Raw genomic sequence first — 21,951 nt, 5'->3', positions numbered from 1 at the left:
GTCATATCAACAGCTAAAAAACTGTTTAAGTCATCACGTGCCATACACGTGACGAACTCTTGCCGAAAAATTGGTCGCCGACGAGAAAAATGGCCTTGTTGGTAAGTTGAATCAATTAAAATGCCTTAAAGTATGTTTGCCTGATTAAAATACCTTCTTGATAAATGAGATGGAATTAAAATACCAATATGATTATTTAGCCGATACCTTGGTGAACTAGGGATAAAAAATAATTCTTTATTGGAAATTGATACGCCTTAAAAATAATTTGGGTTGAGGTAAAATTGGAGGAAGTAAACAACTGGGAGGGTAACTTAACAATTATCAACGATTTGAGAGGCAATTCTAAAAATACATTTCAGAAAACACTGACGGTTGTTGTTAATTGTAGTTTTTCTTTTTCAAAAAATGTTGATTGTTCTTTAAAAGTATTTTCAAAACTATTTTCTTGATGGATTGTGTAAAACCCAATATCATAAGATCAAGTTCATGTCCACGAACAGTTATCGCAAAGAGCACTCTGCGTGTCTAATTCACTCATTCACGAAAATGGTATTGCATATTCCACAAAGCTAGCAAGTTCAAATAATCAACAATCAAAATGACAAATTATCGACCAACAAAGGTTAATAAAGAGGGCTGTGTACTGCGAAGGATTTGCTTCCTAATAATCATCGTCAGCTGCAACTGTATGATTATACTAAATTCCTCAAATTGCAATTGCATTTTCTATTACCAACTTTCTACAGTGTCTTTGCTACAAATTCTTTCGAGAAAATCTCAACAACCATGTACATTGTTGTTTTATTTTTCCTTCTCCAGCATAAGGACCGTATTTCCACCCATCACTGTACACTATAACCCCCTGAAAATTATCGCATCTAACCTCGTCTCGTATCTAGGGCGGAGCTTTATAAAATACTCCAATCTCAGAAAATTCTCTGATCTCTCAACTCTTTCTATTGGTGCTCTCATAGAACAAGATATATCCATGATCCGTATTGCTTGAATATTCCTGTGCTGATCCAAAGAAGCTCTGCATCATGGCCTCATCAATCATCTCCACATTCTCATCATCAAAGCACAACCAGTGGTTGTGGCTCTTGACGAGGCTCACGTAGTGACCATGATTTGGGCCAACACCGACATGGACGACCACTGCAAAGAGAGAGTACTCGGAGTCTGGATCATTGACCGAGCTGCTGAGCTTTAGCTCCATGGGGAAAACAACCCGATACGATAGCTTCTTATACCGACCAAGCTGCTCAATGTACTTGAATCGCTTGAGATGAATCACCAGGATTTGCGGAGGCTTCTTTATCTTCATCCTCTTCTGGGCTTCCTGCAAACTGCATGGGAGATGACAATACAAAAAATTTTGTTATCAGCAAAATGATTGAAAATATAGCTAGAAGAACACAATGAGTACATAAACTAGATAAAACTGTCAGGCACACATAACCATAAATTTCACAATCAAAGTATTGATAAGAAAATCAAACTTTTAGAACATCAAGGCATTGCTTTGTTAGAAGAATATAAGGTGAAGGAATTGCATATCGTTAGAAGTGGAGTAATATGAAGTTCTACGATGAAATAGCACGCGCCAAAGTACAGATTAGTAACTTAAAGGGAAGGTTAGATAAGAACCTGCAGCACTTGTCACAGAAGAACTTGTCCTCAGCATTCAAGGTCTCTGTTGAGCTAAAGTTTTTGAGGCAGTTTGTGATAGAACTATTTTGCTCTATGTCAAGGCTCAAGTCCAAGAAGGTTTCATCCCTTGCAGTGACAGTTTCGCAACGCAAACATCTTGTTTCATTAGTCAATATACCCTGCATTAAACATAACATATTCAAACATGAGATATCACCAGTACCGTATACAGATCATCAAATGCGAAGGCTTGACTAACCTGAAAGTTCTCATGAACCCAAGTAATAAGAGGCTCTTTATGAAAACCATTGGCTTGAGGAGGGCATGGACCATCTGTAACCTTTTCTAATGTTGACTTGGTTTCAGGGGTGCTTTTTGCATCTTTTGATCCTTTCTCCAGAATATCAACAAGCACATTCAGCAAGAAATTTAAAAATTCATGAGCATCCTGCAAATCATGTACCCATTCGAAGAGATGGATCAGCTCAACGTCAAACCAACTGCAGAATATTCATAAAGCAGCAGGACCCAAAACCAGGGAACGCGCATGCTTCACCAGCATGGTGTTTTGCAGTAAACCCCCAATAACTTTCAAAATCACACTAAACCCCCAATAACTTCTGTAGAAAACCCCCAAAGTTAACACCGTTACATCTGACATGGCACATGCAACTCACGTGAGTTAAAAAGCCAAAATATCCCATAAATTATTTTAAAACGCCTTTATGACATTTTTTATTTTTCAACCCCAAAAATAGAAATCTCTCATCTTTTGTCGTTCATTCTCCGCTTGCTCGCACCCAGGTTGCGGTCCCAAACCCTAATTGTTTTTTTTGTTTTTCTTTTTTTGCTGAATTGTTCTTTAAAATGTCTTTTAATGTTGTTTTCCCCACTAATTTATGGGGATCATCTGCAAAATGTGGAAACTTAATGGGGGGTTTTCTGCAATTCCAAAACTTATTGGGGGGTTTTGTGCGATTCTGAAAGTTATTAGGGGCCTACTGCAAAATGCTGAAAGTCCCTTGGGGTTTAATGTAATTTAGTCTTTATTATATAAGTGGTGCAGACCTCAGAGTCTAGTCCTATTAGGTAACACATAAATCATATATGCATATTTACATATCTATCTTTAGATTCATGTGCCAATCACTTAAAAAAACCAAAAATGCATGATTTACACATATTGTTGCAACAATTCTAGCATTTCTAAAAAACACTGTTATGGTACAAAGGAAATCAACTCTCTATATAATGTAAAAGAGTTTAACGAGCTATTATCAAAAGAAACACCAATAGTGGAGCATGATCGATTACCAGTTTAATCTACTAGCTTTCTGGCAAGATTGGTTAATTAGTTACCTATTAGTTGCTATATTAGCAATGACAAAGGAAGGGTATTATATATCTCAAAATATACATTACTTGTTACGACTGTATAAAGTTCAAGAAAAGAAGCTAAGGAATGCAGAGATTAGGTAGTTACTGCTGTTAGCATAGTTCTAAACAACTAAACAAAATAAAACCATGCCTCGTGATTCATGAGTTCTCAGCATCAGGACAGTTAAAAGTACCTGGTGCATGTAACTTCGAAATGCTTCATTCTCTTTCTTTACTCTTTGTACAAATCTCTTTGGAGCAATAACACCAGTTTTCTTCTTCTGGGAATTTATCTGCATCAAGAAAGACAGGCATCGGTCATTGAAAAAAAAAAGTGTATTTCACAGGACAGAGATCAACATAACACAGTATCAAAATAAGCTTAAATCTATAAAAATATTAAAAAATTTAAAGAATATCTTCCCTAAGTTGTTTACTTGTAGACAACAGTGAACAGTCTGAACTCTAAAGTCTGTAGCCGTAATGGGTCAACGACAGTGATTATTAATAAAACAGCTTCTGAAGACTGCTGGCAGATATTAGCCTGATCATTAAGGTAAAGATTCTTAGAATAAACATAGTAATATCCTGCAAACACTGAACCATGGCTCATGGAAAAGAGGTCCTATGATTAACTGGCCAGGGGCAATGAGGCGAAAATGAAAGAATATGTGTGTCTCGCATATAAATTCATATCGTCAACCTTTCCAAGCTATGCATGCAAAAAGACAAAAAAGTATATGAAACCATAAGTTGGAATCTATATTGCAAATATAGTTTGTAATGCAATCCAAAGAAAGAATTGAAAATCTAGCAAATAACCTCTAGGCAAAGGCCTTGAGATGTGCTTGCAAGTCGTGTATTGCACTCTAGACTTATAGTTGAGATTGAAACACATTAAAAATAATTATTTTGAGCATGTCAGTTGCTAACCACTGTTGTAAATAGCGGTGCGTGGCGCCGCTATAGTGATTTTCATAGCGTTAGTGCTAGCTACCGCTATTCTATCAGCGAAAACAATAGCAAATAGCAGCCAAAACTGCTATTTGCTCGTGATTGCGTGTCATAGCATGTTTTTAGCTCTTTTAACACTAAACCCCACTTTTATTTGGCAGATAGCTTTTATATTCTATCCGACCCATACCCAAACCCAACCCATTTTATCACTAAAAGCCCCCAGTTCTCTCCCTCTATAGGCTGTTATTATCTATAATGACATATCTTGCTTTGCTCATTTACCTATGCCTGAAGATTTTATTTTTAAGACAAGCTTTGAATAGTTAATATAATGATGGTGTTACTAATCAATGCTTTTCTATTGTTGAGAATTCTTTTATTAGAGACTTGAAAGTTGAAGGAATGGGACAAATAACAGTCTTTTTGATAAACAAGTACACTTTTTCATTCTTATTGTACTTTGTTAATATTATGCAATTGTTACACATCTATTTCATGCTTAGAATCTCTATGAATCATCAAATATGCATTTGTAGAATTTTTAGATTTTGCTGTAATTTTTTTATTTTTTAGAATATTTAAATATATTTAAATTTGACCGTTATTTGATTATATTTTTTAGAATATTTAAATATATTTAAATTTGACCGTTATTTGACTATGCGCTATTTACCACTATAGACGCAAATAACCTTAGCGGTACCTCATCGCTATGCGATGCTATTCGCTATCGATAACCTTGTTGCTAACTTACAAGAAAATTCGTATAAATTGAAGATATTTGGGTGAAAATTAGGGTTAGTTTCTCTCATTGAGAGACCCCTCTTTTATATTAATGCATTCTTACAACTAGGTCCTTACAATATTGACTAATTCACTTAGTGTCTAAATAACTCAACACTCCCCCTCAAGATGGGCGATAGATATCAATCATCCCCATCTTGTTACAAAAGATATCATACTCTCTAGTAGGGCTATAACTTGAAAACCGATAACCGAAAAAATAACCACACCAAAGCCGAACCATAACCGAAAAAACAGAGGAAAGAAAAAACCGCACCAAACCGTAAAAAAATAACCGAAAATCGAAAGGTTTTGTGTGATTTTTGTTTCGGATGTCTGGAAACCGAAACCGAACCGAAAAACCGATTATATATATTATAAGGAAATTATATTATTTATAGATATATATTATTAATATACATAAAATTTTATGTAGAAACTTCAAACTTGGGCTTAAATGAAGCCCTAAAAAAAGGATGGCATTGGCCTGCGTTCCAACATTACTACATAGTCTACATTAGACTATAATTATATTTCTAGGGCTTCTGAGAGTTCTCGTCCATCGCCCCCAAAGTCCTAAACCCAACGAGCTTTTGGTCCTTCGCACTCCGTTTCGTCCCCTCTCGTCCATCGCCCCCAAATCTAGGGTTCTCCCATCCATCGGCCCCAAATCCTGGGTTCTCTCGTCATCGGCGAAGAAATCTCTTTTGTCACGTGATACTGTAGCTTTCCCTTTCCCCAAATGTTGGTCATGGAGGAGCTTGCTGCTGAACTTGAAGTGCTGATCTATCATCTACATGTTTCTGCTATTCTAGTTTTTCATCGCTTTTTTTTTCTTTTCGAAAACTGTTATGTGGCATTGTGGGCTGCCCTTTTTCATTTTTTTCTTTTCTTTTCTTTTCGGAAACAGTTATGTAATATGAGACATTTCTACTTTCTACTTTTCTAGACTTGTTTTCTTTATAGAATAACCGATATAAACCAGAGAAAAACCAAACCGAACTAAACCGAACACAATTGGTTTATGAAAAAATAAGTGAAAAACCAAACCGAACCGAACCGAAAAAATAGATCGGTTCAGTGTTCGGTGTCACCTATTAACCGCACCATTCAAACCGATTAACAGCCCTACTCTCTAGAACCTAATCCTTTTGTTAAACAATCAGCTAACTGCTCTTCTGATTTCACATAACTCAAAGTCAGAACTCCTCTATTCAGTTGCTCCTTGATAAAGAACCGATCAATCTTCACATGTTTGGTGCGATCATGCTGAACTGGATTGTTTGCAATATTAATCGCCGATTTGTTGTCACACCAAAGTTGTAAGGAGTCTCTTCTAAACAAGCGCAGCTCAGATAATATGTTTTTTACCCACATCAACTCGCACAGACTAACTGCCATAGCTCTGTACTCGGCCTCAGCTGTAGACCTAGCCACCACATCTTGCTTCTTGCTACGCCAAGATACGAGATTGCCTCCAACAAATACACAGTAGCCTGTAGTGGATCTACGATCATCCATACAACCCGCCCAATCAGCATCACAATAGCCTTTAATTCTCAGATGTCCAAAACTCCTGAACCATAACCCCTTTCCTGGGCTTCCTTTAATATATCTAAGAATTCTGCGAACTGCCTCCATATGCTACTCTCTGAGATCATGCATATATCTACTCACCACGCTCACTGCATGAGTAATATCAGGTCTCGTATGGCATAGATATATAAGTCGTCCAACCAATCTTTGATATTGCTCTTTACTCACAGGGTCCCCACCTTCGGCACTCATCTTATGATTCTGCTCAATAGGAGTAGATGCAACTCTGCACCCTAACATCGCTGTCTCTGAGAGAAGATCCAGAGCATACTTCCGCTGAGAAAGCACTATACCCTTTCGCGACCTTGCAATTTCAATTCCGAAGAAGTATTTCAACTGTCCCAGATATTTAACTTCAAATTCCTCTCCCAATTTCTTCTTCAACAGTAGGATTTCCTCAGCGTCATCTCCAGTGATTACAATATCATCAACATAGACCGCCAGGATAGTGATACGAGTTTTGGAGTGCCTGTAAAACACAGTATGATCACCATTGCACTGCTTGTACCCCATACCACAAACTGCCAACCTGAATCTATCAAACCATGCCCTCGGAGACTGTTTTAACCCATACAAAGACTTCTTCAACTTGCACACCTTCCCAGCTACTTGAGAAGTAGTGAAGCCTGGTGGAATCTCCATATATACCTCCTCTTGAAGATCTCCATGCAAAAAGGCATTCTTGACATCTAGCTGATGTAGTGGCCAATTAAAGTTGGCAGCACATGACACCAACACTCTAACAGTACTCATCTTTGCTACTGGAGCAAATGTCTCGTCATAGTCAATGCTGTATGTTTGGCTGTAGCCTTTAGCAACCAATCTGACCTTGTATCTGTCGATCTTGCCCTCTGGAGTTTGCTTAACCGTATACACCCACTTACATCCAACAACACACTTCCCAGCTGGCAAAGGTACCAACTCTCATGTGTCATTCTTCTTCAAGGCCTGGAGTTCCTCGTGCATGGCATTCAACCACCTAGGATCTTGCTTAGCTACCTGCCAGTTGTTAGGTACAGACACTGCATGCAACGATGCAATGAATGACTTATATGCAGGTGGAATGGATGCATATGAAATGTAATTCGCAATATCAGTATCCCAATTACCAAACTTAGCTGGAGGTTTTCCAGCATTGACTCTAGAGGTTCTGCGGGGCAAGATAGGAGTATCAGATGGATCAGGGAAGGAATCGTTACCTATCGACTCAGGTGGAGGAGAAGAGCAAGGCACTGGAGAGGAAGAGGAAGGCACTGGAGAGGAGGGACTTGGGTCATCAACATTTGTGGGTACTGACACAGGCACGGGAGGCGGCTCATGCTGCTGTTTATGTCTCCTCGTGTATACTCTCAGCTCCCCCTGACTTTAACTACCAACTCCTAAGTCACCACCACTACTCGACGATGTACCATCACTACTCGGTGACTCAAGAGGACATGGAATCATCCCGACCACAATATCATTCTCATTCTCATTCTCCCCCTCTCTACTAGCATCAGTAGAGCCATCTCCAAACAAGGAACTCAACTCCGTCTTCTCCCCATAAAAAGGTTCAAGCTCCCGAAAAGTCACATCCATACTGACAAACAGCCTTCTTTCAGTGGGACACCAACACTTGTATCCTTTTTGACTTGATGAGTAGCCAACAAAGATACATTTAACTGCTTGTGGATCCAGTTTACTCACCATCAACATGTGATCTCTCACATAACATGTGCATCCAAACACTCTTGGTGGAACAACAAAAACATTCGAGCCCAAAAGCATCTCACATGGTGTCTTCATCCCTAATACTCTTGATGGCATCCTGTTGATCAAATAAGCTGCTGTCATAACAGCCTCACTCCATAAAAACTTAGGCACATTCATTGTCAACATCAATGAACGTGCCACTTCCAGTAGGTGCTTGTTCTTACGCTCAGCCACCCCATTCTGAGCAGGGGTGTCTGGGCAGGTGGTTTGATGAACAATTCCCTGATTAGAGATGAAAGCTGCAAACTCCTTATTGACATACTCAGTCTCATTATCTGTTCGAAGAATCTTCACCTGCACTCCAAACTGTGTCTTCACATAAGCCGAGAAATCTTGAAAACATTTGTAAACCTCTGATTTCTGCTTCATCATGTATATCCAGGTCATACGTGAATAACAATCAATGAAAGTAACAAACCATCTAAAACCACTGATAGAGGTAGTAGGACATGGTCCCCAAACATCAGAATGGACAAATGCAAATGGTTCACAACTTCGAAGACCAATCATTCTATAAGTAGAACGAGTATGTTTTCCAAGTTCACATGCATTACAAAATAACTCTTTTCTATCCACTTTCTTCATTAACTCATGTTCTAATCTATTTAAACTCTCAAAAGATAAATGCCCTAACCGGCAATGTTGAAGCATCGCTTCTGCCTCTGGCCCTCCGCTAACAGCAGCAGCAATCATTGCTGTCTCCCTGTCCAAATACCAAATACCATCACGTCTGATACCACTCTCAATCCTCCTCCCCGTTTCCTTCTCTTGAAAGACACACAAATCTCGATCAAATAACACGGTGCAATTTAATTGATCAATGAGAGCTAACTGAGAGTAAGTTAACTGGAAACGAAGGAACATGCAATACTGATGATAAGGTAACAGATAAAGTGCAATGGACCGAGCCAGTACCCCTGATGGGTTGGGATGTCCCATCAGCAGTCTGAACTGTCTCAGGATGCATATGCTTACTCGGATAATATAATGCAAACTCACTAGATGTTCCTGTGACATGCCTAGATGCACCTGAGTCTATGATCCAATCAACATGAGTTTTAGTGGATGCAAGTGCCTGAACCTGTGTACCTTTGTTCGCATGAGCATAACCAATAAAGTTACCAAAGCATGTAGTGGTAGCCAGATCCTGGGTGACTTGTCCCTTGCCCTTCGAACTCTCAGCCTGAAGCTTGAACAGACGTAGTTCCTCCAGCTCTGTTATTTCAGCTCCAGTCATCCCAACAGTAGTCTGATACTCATCTGTCACAGCTAGGTGAGCAACTCCTTGGCCTACACGCCTCCTGCCTCCTCGACCTGCACGGCCACCAGTCTGACCACGTTCACCCCAGTTCCTTTCTCTGGGTGGCTTACCTGCACGGCCACCAGTCTGACCACGTTCACCCCAGTTCCTTTCTCTGGGTGGCTTAGGGCACATCTGTCTCAGATGCCCTACCCCAGTTCCTTTCTCTGGGTGGCTTAGGGCACATCTGTCTCAGATGCCCTACCTCTCCGCAGTTGAAGCATTGCCTAGTCTCCCTTCTGAATCCAGTGTTATCCGGGTTGGATACCACTAGTACAGACTTCTCCCCTGTAAGTCCACCTATCCCAGACTGTAGCCTGATACGGCTCTCCTCCTGTATCATGACCGAGACTGCCTTCTCCAGTGGTGGGATCTTCGTCTGGGTTAGTAGCAATGCCGTCCTCTGCTCATACGCTGGAGCCAAACCTCGGAGAAACAACATGGTCCTCTTCTGCAAAGAGGCCTCGCGCTCCTTACACTCCGGGTCCTTGCAGCTCGCTAGGGGCGAGAAGTGATCGTGATCGAGCCACAAGCGTTCCAGCTCTGTGGCGTACTCCTGTACAGTCATCTCTCCCTGGACTGTAGCGCTGATCTCCTTCTCGATCTGGAATACCCTCAAGTTATTTTCCACCCCATCGTAGGTCCTCCTCAGCTTCTCCCAGACATCATGCACCCTCCCAAGGCCATCCACTGTGGCAGCAATTGGCTGGGCTATAGAATTTAGAAGCCAGATGTACACCAACATATGAGTGGATTTCCACTCATCTCTTCCCGCTGAGCCCTCAGCCGGCTCAGTCTTCTCCCCTGTCAGATATCCCTCTAGGCTCCTCCCAGTAAGGGTATATTTCATCCGGCGCGACCAACTCAGATATGTCGCGGGTCCATCAAGTTTTACATCGATAGGTGGAAGCTCCACCTTCTTGGGTTGTGACTTTGTCGAGCTCTCTCCCGCCGACAACCTCATCAGTTGCATTAGTGTTGAGATCTCTTCGGGATTCAACTTCTTGATGATCCCTTCCATCGGATTTTTGCCAGTGTCCGTCATCGATCTAACTTATATTCTTGTGTGCAGTGAAAATTTCGACAGCACTTCGACAGCACCACAAGAAAGATAGATCAACAAGAATTCCTGTTTCACCAAGGAAACAAGAACCATAAGCAGGATATCTCAACCAAGTGAGATATCAGCTCTTCTCTCATCAGTTCTAGGACTGACCTGTCGAGGGAACCTAAACAAGCTATTACAATTCGAGAAAAGAAGAAAAAAAATACAAATCATCTAATACAGATTACAGATTCCATTTTTTTTCCTTTTTTTTCTTTTCTCTTTTTTTTTTAATCAGCAATAGTCCTGGTCCTGGTCATCTACTCTCCCCTCAAAATCTCAAAAATCACCGACTCACATCTCCTTCACCAAAAAATCACAAAATCACCGACTCACAACTCCTTCAACGCTCAGTCCAGTCACCTCCTCTGCCTTCGCGGTCTCCGACCACTCCTCCAGCGTCCACCTCGGGGTTCATCTCCCCCCACTCGTCCAGCGGCTAGGGTTGTCGGCCTCTCTCCGCCGTCCGATCATCCTCCTCCCTTTCCTTCAACCCCCACTCTCGCTAGGGTTTTGTTCTTTCATCTCCTCCCACTCTCGCAGCGGCTGAGGTTGTCGGCGTTCAGACCGATGTTGCTACAGGTCAGCCGAAGAGGAGAACGATCAGGAACTTCGCCTTCAGGGGCGTTGATCTCGACCAGCTCCTCGATATGTCGACTGATGCGCTCGTCAAGTTCTTCACTGCTCGCGCTCGTGGAAGGTTTCAGAGGATGGCTAGGGTTTCGAAGGACAGATGGTTGGCAGCGGCGGCTGGCTCTGATACCATGAAGATATTTGGGTGAAAATTAGGGTTAGTTTCTCTCATTAAGAGACCCCTCTTTTATATTAATGCATTCTTACAACTAGGTCCTTACAATATTGACTAATTCACTTAGTGTCTAAATAACTCAACATAAATAAAGAGTTCATCCATGTTTTTTCTAGGTTGTAAATGAAAAGCAAATGCAACTCTAATGCAACAACTCAGAATTCAGATATCATAATACAACTAGTCTATTTAACATCATAACTAGAGGTTACTGTTCACTGAAATAACTTTACACAGATGAGAAATGCCTTTCCAACAATCGGTAAAAAGGGGAAAAATAATTCACTGGCTGAAAAAAAAGCATGCTGCCGTAGTTCAGTGTTTGCCTAAAGTATCGACACACTGTCTTTATAAGATGATTAAGCTTCCAAAACGGTTGCCAAAAATGCCAACATCAAGTTGACCAAAGAGATACTAGCTAGATAGTGTAGTTCAAGGACAAGGAGTAGTATCAAAGGCAGGTTTCAAAAGCAATGAACATTTTCTCATCTACTTCCCAGAGAAAAGAATAGAGCTGCAGCAAATACACAAATAACAGAGACCCCACTCATTTCTAGTACCTGAGTAAACAGATCTGCCAAACAAGTCAAAAGATTCTCCCCAGCATCCCCCACATTCTTGTTATTTGCATAATACTCCAGTAACTGTTCCCGGAAAGGAACACAAAAATAGAGTGCCTGCATGGAAAACCTAGTTATAACCTTGGCCTAAACTATTAGCATAATATTAAACTTTTAAAAATGAAAAAAAATGTTGCACACAGAAAATTTTTAAAAGTAAAACTGCAAAGGTTGGTATTACGAAGCTATTCTCCATAAAAAAAGTGCAATTAAAAGAAATGGCAAGTACATTCTTTCATGGAGGAGATTTGGAAGATCATTATAGGCTTATAAGCAAAATCAAAGAGGTAGAAGTGAGTATCAAATATGATCAGGGCCACTACAACATTAATAGAAGTTTATGAAGACCAATTCAAGATGACAAAGAAACACACAGATAAATTCACATCATTAATTTTTTTCACTCTTAACTTCTTTTTGAAGCTTTGCCTTCCTCAAGGATAAAATATAAGCTATTGAAAAGACCAATGGAAATAAACCCATATAAACGTTCTTCAATGATATATAAATTAAATAGCATATTACTGGAGTGCAAGTCTAACAACTGAAACTTATAGCATGTCAAGCTGATATGATGGTGCTTTGGATTAACATTATGAATTCCTGGATAATAAGGTATTGAACGGAAGTATATGCTAGAAAACCCAGCACCAGAACCTCTCTGTCTCCTTTCTCATGACAATTTTTCACTTTGTTACTACTATCAAGTCACAACCACATCCCTGAATAGCTTAAGGAAACAAGACATAAATACACAAACAAAGTGAGATACAGAGCAAAGAAAGTATTTGATTCTACATTGCAAAAGAAGCTACAGAGGACTGAGGACTATGCATTGCATGGTTAGCAGAAAATTTAAGGTTTGGGAGAAGGAAATTGGTTAATGGACAAGGTCACTGCCAGATCCAGCAGGAAATAAGGAACATTTTCCACCAAATAGCATCAATATATCGAAAGAGCTAAATATTAGGACAAATAATCAATGAACCAAGTCAAAAAGAGGCATGCAATGAAGTCAGCTAATGATGGGGGAAAAACAAAGATGATATCTAAGAATTCATATGAAATGATCAATCCTATAACTATTAAGTTCTAGCAGTTAAATATTAAGAATAAACCATAAGCTTCTGTGGCTACAGATTAGTCTGCATAAACATGGATAGAAACTTGAATGCCCAAAAGTGTAAAACTCACGCTATATGAGAACGTATAATAGAAATTAATCATTCTGAATACAAACATCTGAAACTGAAAAGGAACAAATGGAAGAAACACCGCTCAAGAAATCTTAACAGAGTAAATCGAATATAAAGAAAAAACACAAATTACTGGAAGAAACACCGCTCAAGAAATCTTAACAGAGAAAATCGAATATAAAGAAAAAACACAAGTACAGAAAATTACTGTAATCGAACTACCAAAGCAGATAAGCCATGATGCACTGCAAGAAAAGTAGCCAACATTCAGAGGGAATAGCAGAAACAAAAAAACATAATACACATGGTATGTTGTGTGGATAGTTAGATAAAAGAGAGAGCAATACTCATCGAATGCCTGATACTCCAATAACTGGTGGATAGATGTGAATAATCCTTTTGAGGTACCGTAAAACTTATAATGCCGACATATCAGAAGTGAATTGAAGTTGTAACCGGCGCTAACAAAATTAAACTCTTAACACACGTAACAGATTAAGAATTAAACTTGATCTGTGGATGCATTTCTACAACGCATCCACTTTCATTTTCATAAACAAATAATTGCGTGTTCATGTAATTACTGGTCCTTTTACTTAAATATGTATTAAACTATCTAGGGCATTGTGCTTCTTCCACGCGTTGTAAATGTCAACAACAACAACAAAGAATTTATCACAAGTTTTTGTTACGGTCTACATGAATCCTCTTCTTTTTATGAGTCATCTCCTCCATTGGGCTAACTATTATCGTATTCTTCTTAATAGCTTCCAACCAAGTTCGTTTAGGTCCATCTAGTCCTCTTTGCTCCCATTAGTTGTACGTATCACTAGTTGGTAAATATCACCAGACATCAGACATCAAAGAGAAAGAAGAGAAAACAGAACATATTCTTACAACATATACCATAATTGCACCCTGATTTATAAGGAACTTGCCTACCCGCATAAACATCTTTTCATATAAATAACCGGAACTTCTTCAACCACGATAATATACATGTGGGAGTTCCAAGATAGCATCATGCAAAGTCACATGCTAATTGAACTTACATCTGCTGAAAGAGGATTATCACGGAGGATTTCTATTATGTTAAACTCAAAACATGTTAATACATCTGATATTCAAAAGTTTACAAATGCTTCATGTGATAACAAGATTGAAGAGCATCATCTTCAAATGCTGTTTAAAATTGTTATTTAGTCCCTGTAGTTCGCACCCAAAAAAAAGTGAATAATGAGGACGAGATGAGGGACTAAATCCCCAGATGGATCAGATACGATGCAAACTGAAGGAAAATTGCGATAAAAAAAGTGAACTCATGGTTCGCAAGTTCCGAAATAGTTCTAAGTCCCATCAAAAATTCGAAAAAGATAGCGACAATCGTATCAGGTGTTCGCGCTAAAGATTCAAAATTTGGGATCGAAATCGACGCAAACCTGGAGCACGCTGTTGCAATAGCAAGTGTTTCCGAAATTCTCGAGGCCAAAGTATCTTTCTCCTTCAGGGAACTGATCTCCAAAAACCTTCTCGAGCTTCGAACCCGCGGCTCCCATTGCTCTCTCTCTCCCCAAAACCCTAACCCTAACCCTAACGTCCAATTCTGCGTTCCAATTTTAGGAAGTAGACGAGGATTAAAAGTTTCTAGGGTTTCGATCGAGATTTTCTCCGATGAGGGGGGGAATGGAAGAAAATGAAAATGACGAGGGAGGATGATCAAAAGAGCTGAGGATTTCGCGTAAAAAGATCGTGGCCATTGAGCGGTAGACCATTTTAAGATCGGACGGTTGTGGCTAATGGTTAAGATGGGCGGTTGAGCACGTGGCAATGCTTTATGTGATAGTTGTGCTGGAGTTAAGGCGCTTATTATTTTTATGATTATCTACTTCGATAAATATAATAAAGATTATAAAAAGTGGAGTTTGGCAACAGTGAAAAATTGCAAATTTTGTCTGTCATTTGGAGAGAAGCGACGTTACCTCCTCCCTAATTTTTGGATTTTCACATCAAAGTAGCTCGGTGAGAAAAGCTCAAAGTTCAGGGTTTTTTTTGAGAGAAAACTCAAATTTCAAAGGTTATACGAGTTGAGCCCCCTTGGACTTTGGAGAATTTTCTCATAATTTGGAGAATTATCTACACCGGTGTTACGGTGTAGATAATTTGGAGAGCGCATAATGTGCTTCTAGAAGAGTGGTAGAGCAACTATGGCAAAATTTTCACGGAGACGTGTAGGAGATCGTTAATAAAATATAGATTAAGAAAAAGGAACAAAGTGAAAGACGCCGAGGACTGATTTAATTTGGCCAGCACTTTCATCGCGTGTATTCGTCTAAAATCCCCATCCCGTATCGACTACTCTGCAGATTACACTAGCACTAGTCGCATTTTCTCGTCGTCCACCAGATAAATCACTGATCTAGTTTCAGTTCTTAGGCTGTGTTTGGGAACTTGGATTTGGGCTTGGATTTAAAATCCAGGGTATTTCAAATCCAAATCTCTAGTTTGGATTCTGATTTAGGTCAAGATTTTGAATCAATTGATTTAACAAAAAGGAATTTGGAAGCCCAAAACAAGTGATTTCAAATTCCACCCCACCCCCTGTCATTTATCAAATCCCGACCCGATCCTCTCTCTCTCTCTCTCTCGTTTCAAGTCCCGTTCCTCTCTCTCTCGTTTCGTAAAATCTCTCTCTCTCCCCTTCCCCCTCCCTCCGCCGCCGCCTCCCCTCCGTCTGTGTCAAAAAGTTTGGATTTTTGATGACGCTGGTTGTAAATTGATGGGAGCTTGATCAGCCTGCAATTAGAGTCGGAGCTGGGCTTCTTGTGTGCTATTAGGATTGTTTCTGTTGGTTTGTAGGATATTTAGATCAATATATCTATCTACCCTTTAAAAGAGGGAGTTCCAAAAAAACTTTTCCTTCCCCAAATTACCCTTTAACTATTGTAAATATAACAAAGTTACCCTCATCTTTCATTTCATTAACTTAATATCTTTTTTTTGCTGTTACTCATCTATTCATCTTCCATATGATTAAAACATCATTTTCAAATAATATGACTATCCTTATTCCTATTATTTTTTTCTATAAATATATGATTAGTATGAGTTACCGCCTCTATTCACCGTTATTAGACATGAGAGTTACATTCTCCATTAATTGGTATTTATGTGTAATAATGGTAGAAACTAATCTGTGCGTAGTGAACCTCACATGTGCTTTGTGAACTTAGGCCACTAATCAATAAAGATTTAAATGATGAGAAACATATAGCAAATTTAATTACCCACTACCTCCAATACCCATTCAACTTCTTTTCTCTCATAACCACCTTCGTTTATAACTTATATTAATCAACCATAATTCAATCAGTTTCATTTCCTCTCACTTATCTCTCTTTCATCTCATCTTCTATTATAAATTAAGCTACTCATTCTCTTCAACCCACCACATCATCTACTAAGCCAAATTCCTAAAATTGTAAAATCAAACCTCGATTGCATGATTCTCTTCCTCTCATCAATAGCTCTTACAATTTATGTCATCAGCATATGCTTGGTTTAGCCCTTGCCAAAGGCACGAAAAAGGCTAAGGTTCTCAATATAGACCATTTACGGCTTTGCCTATCACCCTCCTGTAGTCGGTTCAACTCCGGCTCATTCCCTCGACCGGTGTCTTGCCTGGATCGTGACTGCACCCTTGATGCTCTTACATCGCTCGCCCCTCATGTGACTACAACTTTACTATCAGATCCGTACATGAGGTCGATGCCTTCACTACACTCGCCAACATCCTCTCAACTCTAGCATCGCCTAGCAGTTTATATTTTTGTTGTTTTTATTTTGTTATTCTAACTTTTCGTTATGAAATTTAAAGATAATAATGCTTGAAAATTAAGGAAAACAAGAAAGTTTTTGTAGGTTATAAATCATGAATTTATTATGGTTAAGGAAGTTTTGTAAATTGTAATGCATGAATCTATCAGGGTCTTAGGTTTTAGGAGTTATGGAATTTAGAAAGCTATTGAAACCTTTATAAATCTAAACCATATTGTACAACTTTTAACGTCATAGCCTTTGTGAGGTTAGTAAAATTTCATTTTAAGCTTTTTATTGTGTTTATAGTCTATCTTCAATGTAAAAATGTATGATAATAATTAATAATAATAATAATAGTCCAACCATCAGTACAGTCTCTGGCAACCTCCGACACCCTGTGGTCATGGGGTTGCCCCGTCAGTAATAGTACCGACGATCCTTTTTTATAAAATAAAAGAAAAAATATGAGGTGTTTTCAAACATAAATAGATCAGATGCAGAGAAGAAACACGAGTTACCTGTAAACTAGATGTTTTGAAAAGTTTGTCAAGAACTTTTTAAATACTAGCACTCTGTTAACAACAGAGGCATAAACTATTATACTAATTTTTAGTTTAAACCATTGTTTCAATCTTGGGAAAATTATGATGCGGAGGCAATAATTGATGTTTTTCGAAAGAAATCCGATTATGGGAAAGCAGAACAATGGAAGAAAAACGAGTAATTTCGGATAGATTTCGAGATGCAACTTTGAAGGACGATATCTTTTGACTCGCTTCATGGATTCCTTACTGTAATATGTCTTTGGAAAGCTCAGGAAGTTCTCTACACATAAAATTGATTATAATATTCCGATAAGTTTTAAGTTCTAAGATATTCGTCTTCAGGCTTAGCTGTGTGGGAAAATGCTGGGGTATGTCGGAGTGGTGGAGTCCAATTGGGATACACGTGCATTAAATGTATTTTAATTATCTTTGCTCAATACCAGTAAATTTATACTTTTGCCCTGATTTATACTTTATGGTATTTCAATTATCAGTATCAAATAATTTTATCAATTTATACTTTATGGTGTTTCAATTGTGTATGCGTGGGAAAATTTTGGTCGCTCATTTTGTGTTGCCGCCTAGGACTCCACCACTCCGACATACCCTAACATATTTTCATACATTTCTTAATAATGACTAAATAGATATATATTTTTTAATCATGACAACATTCACATATTATCTTCAGGCATTACGCCGTGAATAGCCTACATAATTTGCATCCAACTTCCACTACAGCCGTTCACTACGGTTTGACGACAAACGTTATTATTCATAACTTAAAAGAATATTTTGTGACCTTTTTATTCACGAGGATAAGCTCATACTATTTATATTGATGAGGAATTTTGTGCTGATGGCAGGTTCAGATATCTGTAATTCTCAAGCAAGATGTTGAATGATGTTGAATCATAATCTACAAGATTTCTATTTGAATATGTGTTTGATTGGACTATATTGAAGTACCAATCACAAATTGCTAGCACTCCTCCACGACCTCTTGTGAGTCTTGCATATATAGGCTTATTAATTTCTTGCTGATAGGTTTTCATTTGTTTTGATTTCTTTTTCTCTCATATATAGGCTTATTAATTTCTTGCTGATAGGTTTTCATTTGTTTTGATTTCTTTTTCTCTATCATATCAACATCTTACTCATTTTTTATCTTCTATACAGGGTTCTGGAGTAGGACCTACTCTGGGTTGGCACCAATTCTTGGTAATGTCAATAGGCAATCTGGTCGCTGTTTTGCTAACTGTTCCTTTGGGGGTCTGCTATTAAGTTTGTTACATTTGTTTATGTTATAGAATACATTATGTTTAACTTTTTTTATTAAAAAATTTCCTCCTTCATGTTTGCTCCAATACATGTTTTATCTATTTCCTGACCAAGTGCTTCTGTGCCACTCAATTATTGTGTTTCATTAACATGGTCATTTGTTCTTAGATCTAATATAGATAAAATGTGTTTATAATATCTTCATTTTTATTAACTACTATCAAAAATACCTTTCCCAGACTAGCATTTACTAAATTTTGTACTTGAAAACTTTAATTTAGATGGTACAGAAGGGAGAACAAGTGGTTGGTTAGGAGACCCTTCTCGTAGTCGTACATCGGGACAAGCCGTAAATGCAGACGGCTTACTAAAAAAACACGGGTAGCAAATTATTCAAAAGAGACTTTGGTGAATCAATAGTTCTATATGTCATTGTTTTTAGCCTATAATAAGTTAGGTTCGGTGGATCTATACGACATCTAAATTTCATTCTAATAAGAAACTTATTAGAGCCCAATCTAAAGTGAACTCTACAGTAAATATCATTTAAACATGATCCACATCTGGAAAGACAAATTTGTTTATTTTTAGTTATAGTCTCATGGTTTTCCACCTTTGGTTTCATCTGCAATTGATTTTATCAAAGATAGAACTGTTATTTTAAGAGTATGATTCTTTGGTCCTTTGCCTTCTCAAAAATTCTTGCTCTATACTATCTTCGCAATTTTTAAGAATCTTGCAGTTTACTTTGATTCGATGAATTTCATAGACATGTAATCAGAAAATCTCACACTCGTAATAGGTGTAAGTAGCTTACTGCTAGAAAGAAATTTGGAACCATTAAAGCTCAAAATATCCAATGATAAAGATAGATACTTATAGTATCTCTATTGTTTATATTGTATGACTATCAATTGTTTTAAAAAGATAGAAATAAGTAGGATTAAAGAAAAAATGTAATTTTATTATTCAATCCTTTTGAATTTTTAAATTCTATCCATATGTTTGATACATGGTTTAAATTAAAGAAATCTTAATAAAATGAATCAATAATAAAATAATAAAATTTAAAAATTACCACGTGCATTGCACGTGCAATCCAACTAGTATAGATAAAATGTTGAGGATGAGTTGATCCTTCTTTAGGAACTACTTCTTCAACTATTAATTTTTTTTTGACTTGGTCTTGTGAAATCGGAGAAGGAATTTGGATGTTGCGAGGTGCTTATGTGTGATAATGATTATTTCTATCTGTTGTAGACTTTCTAAAGAAATATATGGGTAATAATGAAGAACTAATCTTCCTTTTGAACTACTTTGGAGTATAATTTGTTAAAGAAAAATTTAAGATTTTTTACTATTAAAATCCTTGTTCCATATACAATTAAGGACCTATTAACTTTTTTGATACATTGAATTTAGGATCCATGCTAATGAATAATCTGTTTTCTAGTGTCAGTAATGATATTTGATTCATTTTGTTTTTAATACTGGAATTTCATTTATTTGTCAAGGCGTTCAGAAATTGGAGTCAATACATTTGATTAGTGAGATTTCCATGTGGTTTCTAGTGTTGTTATGCTCGGTATAACTCCATCGAGTTGTTTGTCAATTTATAAGTCACTTTGATCTCATTTAAGCTTAGCTGTTGCCCACTTCATTCTGAAGTGGACTTCCTAGTTTGTTGATTAATGTCAGGCAGACTTGAAGTGAAATGAGAAAACAAGTGTGCTACAATACCCTTTGCATGTTATGATCATAGAATTATAATAGAATCAAGAAGTAATACTTTCAGCAATTCTTTTTTCTTATTTCTAAATGTTCTTTCCCTTGTCAAATTGCAGAGACTATGCTATAGTTTAGTCTGCAGACCCATTAAAGAGCAGGTAGGCTGGCATAAAGATCCTTTTGTTGGTTCTGGAACTCCTTATAGGCGAAGGAATCTATCTCATGAATCTAACAAAATTAACTGTGTACGTGTTTATAACTAGGACGAATTTTACATATGAGCACAAATTGTATACAAATTAAAGGTGTTAAGAATGTCTATGAGTACAGATAAACCAACCTTCATTATTGGGTTTTAAGTAAATCAATGCTTAATTAAGATAAGAGTCTGAATTAGCCAGCTTGCTAAGGCGATTAAGGATCGACCTTTTTCACCCTTGAATCACTTCACACTTACCACGCACGGGTTTGTAGATGATTAAATAAATTAAAAGAAAGTGACCACTCGTAAAAACCATATTATGTTCTAATATTTGGTTAGTTATGAATATCCACATAGATTCTAATCTGTAGGGACATCGGGAGTGAAAAATCTGTATTGGCATTCCAATATTAAGTTAGAATCTGGTGATATCAGTCATCTGCTAGCTTTGAGAGTTTATCATTTTAGTTGCGTTTTAGATATGTCTACAACATACACCGAATCATACAAGAGTATATGCACAGGATATAATAGAACTTTCATTTATTTCTTATAAACACCAAACAAAGCCTAGTCTGAACCACAGATGAAATTGCTGCTCTCTGTTTCCTTTTCCTTGAATGAACACATTGGTGTGCAATGTGTACGGGTCTCCGCTGAGATTTCCAAGGAACTCGAAGTCGATCTCATCATGAATAGGCCCTTGTGATGAAAGCTGCAAGCATATATAACCATTAGGCTATAAGTACTAGTTGTTGCCACAGATATCTTATGGGAAGATGATGATTCATGCCAAATAATTTTCTCCTTTCAGTCGCAGCTGAAATTTGAATCGTTATTTGTTTGACTATAATGATTATCAATGCTATCAATGATTATTTGCTAATGATTATGATTTTAACCTGAAGTCACATTTCATCTGGTTTATCTGTGTTGTGAGCTTATGTTGTGAGCTCATGATCAATTTTAACCTGAAGTCACATTTCATCTGGTTTATCTGTGTTGTGAGCTTATGTTGTGAGCTCATGATCAAAACAACTCATTTTTATAATCCAGAGCTACGCCCAGCATTAAGCCACGCATCTATTTTAGGTCACTTAAAACATAGATAAACTCATTGCTGATCATTATCCAAATCTGACACAATGTTCCTTCTCAAGGTATTGTTGTTGTTTTTTCCTATTAAAAGAGTGCCGCCTTCTGATGATATTAAGCTAATATTGGGCTTCACA

General features: G+C 37.8%; 1 protein-coding gene across 1 annotated transcript; it reads right to left on the bottom strand.

The window, feature by feature from the left end:
* Window positions 587-14,821, bottom strand: LOC109832726 (ubiquitin carboxyl-terminal hydrolase 4-like). The gene is made up of 6 exons (XM_020400128.1): window positions 14,587-14,821; window positions 11,892-12,008; window positions 3,225-3,323; window positions 1,913-2,101; window positions 1,651-1,832; window positions 587-1,349 (listed from the first exon to the last, which is right to left on the bottom strand). The coding sequence occupies exons 1-6, from the start codon at window positions 14,701-14,703 to the stop codon at window positions 950-952; spliced, it is 1,104 nt and encodes a 367-aa protein (XP_020255717.1). The 5' UTR covers window positions 14,704-14,821; the 3' UTR covers window positions 587-949.

The sequence above is a fragment of the Asparagus officinalis genome, chromosome 3, assembly GCF_001876935.1.
Source record: "Asparagus officinalis chromosome 3, Aspof.V1, whole genome shotgun sequence".
Taxonomy (NCBI): Eukaryota; Viridiplantae; Streptophyta; class Magnoliopsida; order Asparagales; family Asparagaceae; genus Asparagus; species Asparagus officinalis.
The sequence above is the reverse complement of the archived record's forward strand: the minus strand, read 5'-3'. Positions and strand labels throughout refer to the sequence as shown.

Excerpts from the sequence above, each read along its gene's own strand:
- LOC109832726 (XM_020400128.1), bottom strand. The coding sequence starts at position 14,703 with ATGGGAGCCGCGGGTTCGAAGCTCGAGAAGGTTTTTGGAGATCAGTTC. Across the intron at positions 12,009-14,586 it reads ATTGCAACAGCGTGCTCCAG|GCACTCTATTTTTGTGTTCC; the intron begins GTTTGCGTCGAT and ends TTTTCCATGCAG. Across the intron at positions 3,324-11,891 it reads TGGCAGATCTGTTTACTCAG|ATAAATTCCCAGAAGAAGAA; the intron begins GTACTAGAAATG and ends TTCTTGATGCAG.